This window comes from Nanorana parkeri, unplaced genomic scaffold (assembly GCF_000935625.1).
Source record: "Nanorana parkeri isolate BGI_ZX_2015 unplaced genomic scaffold, ASM93562v1 scaffold426, whole genome shotgun sequence".
NCBI lineage: Eukaryota > Metazoa > Chordata > Amphibia > Anura > Dicroglossidae > Nanorana > Nanorana parkeri.
The window spans coordinates 7,959-11,748 of NW_017306694.1; the positions used below are offsets into that span (position 1 = coordinate 7,959).

The 3,790-nt window shown below is 44.0% G+C and overlaps 1 protein-coding gene across 1 annotated transcript in view; it reads right to left on the bottom strand.

Moving 5' to 3' along the window:
• Positions 1 to 2,590, bottom strand: part of LOC108789874 (glycogen [starch] synthase, liver-like) — a gene marked incomplete at its 3' end in the record, with an annotated part of 7,186 nt that extends 4,596 nt beyond the window's left edge. The window contains exon 1 of the mRNA XM_018560012.1: positions 2,276 to 2,590. Coding sequence (XP_018415514.1) covers positions 2,276 to 2,396 — 121 coding nt within the window. The remainder of the gene's footprint in view (positions 1 to 2,275) is intronic.
• Positions 2,591 to 3,790: the final 1,200 nt, after the last annotated feature.

Here is a 3,790-nt window from a genome sequence, read left to right on the forward strand (position 1 = left end):
CCTCCCATCTTTATGTAGCAGAAAAATACTTTTTTCTTGTTTCCCCAGCACAGAGGTGGGCAACTCTGGCGCTCCAGCTGTGCTTTAACTACAAATAATACCATGCCTTTGCCTCCGGGAGTCATGCCTGTGGCTGTCAGTCCTGCAATGCCTCATGGGACTTGTAGTTCCACAACAGCTGGAGGGCCGGAGTTGGCCACCCCTGGTCTAACATCTTTAAAGGAGAACTATGAGGTGAGTGATTTTCACTCATCCTCATCGTTTTTGCCGACCCGTGACAATGAGACTGTCACAGGTGGGCTCAGTAGATCGGGAAGTGAGCGAACACATATCGGCGTTCACTCACCTCTTGATCCTGTCATAGCTCTCTGCCGTGACAGGGGAGGGACTGGATTCCCCCCCTCCCGGCTCCGATCCTCCAGCGCTGACTGGCGGATTGCAGCCTGATTTCAGCTTTCATCCGTTTAGTACAGCCAGAACAATGGCATCTGATTGCTGGCTTGATGCTCTTTGTGGGTCGATGTACTTTGTCTTGAATAGAGTTGATGCTACTGTAGAGGTTTTAGTTTTACACTACAGTGTATTGTACAGCCATTAAACCTCCATCTTATCCAGTGGTGGTGTACTGCCATCTAGTGTTTATATGAGGTACTACAGCACCCAGACACAGGTCATTCACTGCGCATACTGCATTGTGTCTATCCATTGATCAGTGTTTCTCTTTAAAACTTGGAGGCCCTGACCTCAATGTACTTTGGCCTCCTGGCTTCTCTGTCAACTGACTGCTGTTGTCGATAACTTTTACCCCTTAATTTCAACTTTGCAGCCAATAAACAGATCTGAGCAATGATTAACCCACTGGGGCCACAATGGGGAGCCTCCTCCTGACCTCCCAGGTGTATGGCAGCCTCAGTTCATCTATTAACTACACAAGGGACAGTCTGAAGATCTCTAGCTGCTGGGGAACTACAAACCCCAGCATGCTGTGCTCACCAGGACCTCATTTCTTTTACAGTCTTAAAGGTATAGACTTCTTTTCATTACAATTAGGCTCTAATAATCTCTGGCAGTTTTAGTTCAACAGAAGTTAAAACAACCCCCACAGGCAAAACTTTTTCCCCATGGGGGTAAAAATTATTTTCAAACCCCAAGACAGCTGGCAACCATTATACAGTTGTATAAAGGTTATTTGTTCTTCACGCTCTGTTTCTGGTTTTCCATTAGCAGCTCATGCAGTGCTCTTACTGTAAAGAACCCTTCCTATACTGATAGTCAGTGTTCTTTTCTTACACACAACTGATGTCCTTTTTTCTAGATATAAAAAACATATTGATATGTTTATACTTTTACTAAATTCCACTCTAAGAAGTTTTTTTTCTAACTAAACAAGCCATCCAGTAACATTCAATCCTGAAAGGGAGAGATGCAAGTGGAGAGGGAAAGTTCAGATCTAATTGGTTGCTGTTAGGTAATAGAGGAAGCTTTGATACATGGAGCCATTTGGATCTAAATTGCCCGAAATGGAGCTGTGTTACCCATATAAGTTGATTCTGGTATAACATTTATGTTTTATTATGTTTTTGTACTATAAATGCAATCACTTATCTCTTTGGGTCCCTTTGGCCCTGTGGATCAAAAGAGATTTACTGTGGATCAATGAGGACCTACCGTGGAATAAAAAGGGTCTATGTGGGATCAGAGATGGGATGGCCTACTTTAGAACAAAGAGCGTCTACTGTGGATCAAAGAGGGTCTATTGTGGAATAAAGAGGGTCTACTGTGAATCCAATAGAGTCTACTCTGGATTAAAGAGGGTCTATTTAGGATCAAAGGGGGTCTGCTATGGATCAAAGATGGCCTAGTTTAGAACAAAGAGGGTCTACTGTGGATCAAATAGAGTCTACTGTGGATCAAATAGAGTCTACTGTGGATCAAAGAGGGTCTACAGTGGATCAAATAGAGTCTACTGTGGATCAAAGAGGGTCTATTGTGGAATAAAGAGGGTCTACTGTGGATCAAAGAGGGTCTACTGTGGAACAAAGAGGGTCTTCTGTGGATCAAGGAGAGTCTACCGTGGATCAAAGAGGGTCTACTGTTGAGCAAAGGAGGTCTATTGTGGAACAAAGAGGGTCAAAGAATCTATGAAAAAAGTGGAAAAAAAATCCCTTAAATCCTTTAGCCCAGAGCCATTTTGGTAACAACCACAAAAAATGACTCCTGGTCACAGTGAAAGGATGTATTCCTGATCCCCCTGATGAAAACAGTCCTTACCAACCTTTATTGGTGACTTCCCAGGAGATCTCGAAGAGCAACAGATCCTCAATAGGCAGGTCCTCTTCATCCCCCTGCGGCAGGCCATTCAGAGACGTGACGGAGAGGGATCTGCTCAGAGGCATGGCTGCGCAATCCAGAGCCTAACTATTCCCCTATGTCAGTGCGTCTGCTGTCCCTCTCCCGTATCCTGGCCTCGCTAAGACATAAGAGGATGGAGACAGGCCCTCTTTACAGGATAATCTCGGGCTTACGGCTCCACTACCTGACACAAAGCATTACATGCCCGCAGCCAAATCCCTCTCTGACTTGTTAAGTGGACAGATCCCAACTGATCAGAGGTCACCTGACATCAAGGGCGCAAATCCTCATCTGGATGGATGCCAAACGTTGGAACCTTGAATGATAACGGCAGAGAGAGAGGATGACCGTCCCGGGACAATCATTAGCCAGGAGTCACTCTCTGTGCCCACCTGCTGAACTTCAAGAGTTATATAGTACTGTATATCAATATTAATTATACTGTATATTATTTTTCAGAACCTTTACCATTATTCAGAACTTTTAGAAAAAAAATAATAGATAAAGAAAGAAAGAAAGAAAGAAAGAAAATCTGTCTCTACATAGAATTGTCACCTCTTCCCAACAACACAGAATGACAATATGGCTGCCGTGAGATCACCTGTTTATAGAAAAAGGGCCGGGTTACCCATTCCTTAAAACCATTTTCTTTTGTGACTCAGCTGACCGGGGCCAAAGGCCACACACTGTCTTAAAGGTGTTTTCTATTTCTGGAGGATAACCTGCACTGCTTTAAGTCAAAAGTTTGAGATTTGCAAACTTTACAAATTGCTGGGAATTGTCCCCGGCGAGACATAGGTGAAGCTTTAAGACCTAGAGAGCAAAGGAAGAAGGAGCTCTGTAGTTGCAGGTTCACCTCAGATTCCACAGTAGATCCTCTTTGATCCACAGAAGAACCATTTTGTTCCACAGTAGACCCACTTTGATTTACAGTAGACCATCTTGGATCCATATAGGCCCTCTTTGTTCCCCAGTAGACCCTGTTTGTTCCACAGTGGACCCTTTTTGATCCACAGTAGCCCATATTTGTTGCACCATAGACCCTATTTGCTCCACCATAGTCCATCTTTGATCCACAATAGATCCTCTTTGATCCACAGAAGAACCATTTGTTCCATAATAGGCCCTTGATTTACAGTAGGCCCTCTTTGATCCACAGTAGACACTCTTTGTTCCAAAGTAAGCCCTCCTTGATGCACAGTAAACCCTTTTTGATCCACAGTAGATCCACAGTAGACCCCTTTTGTTCCACAGTAGGCCCTCCTTGATTCACAGTAGACACCAGGCTTCAGCAGCTGAAAAGCTTCTTCTCTTCATGAATACAGAAGCACCATCTTGCATGGGGACTATGTGGACTTCTATAAAAAATCCTTTAAATGTATTTTGCCTTTACTTTTTGATTCTCCCTAGTAAATTACCCTAAACACCCCCCCCCCCC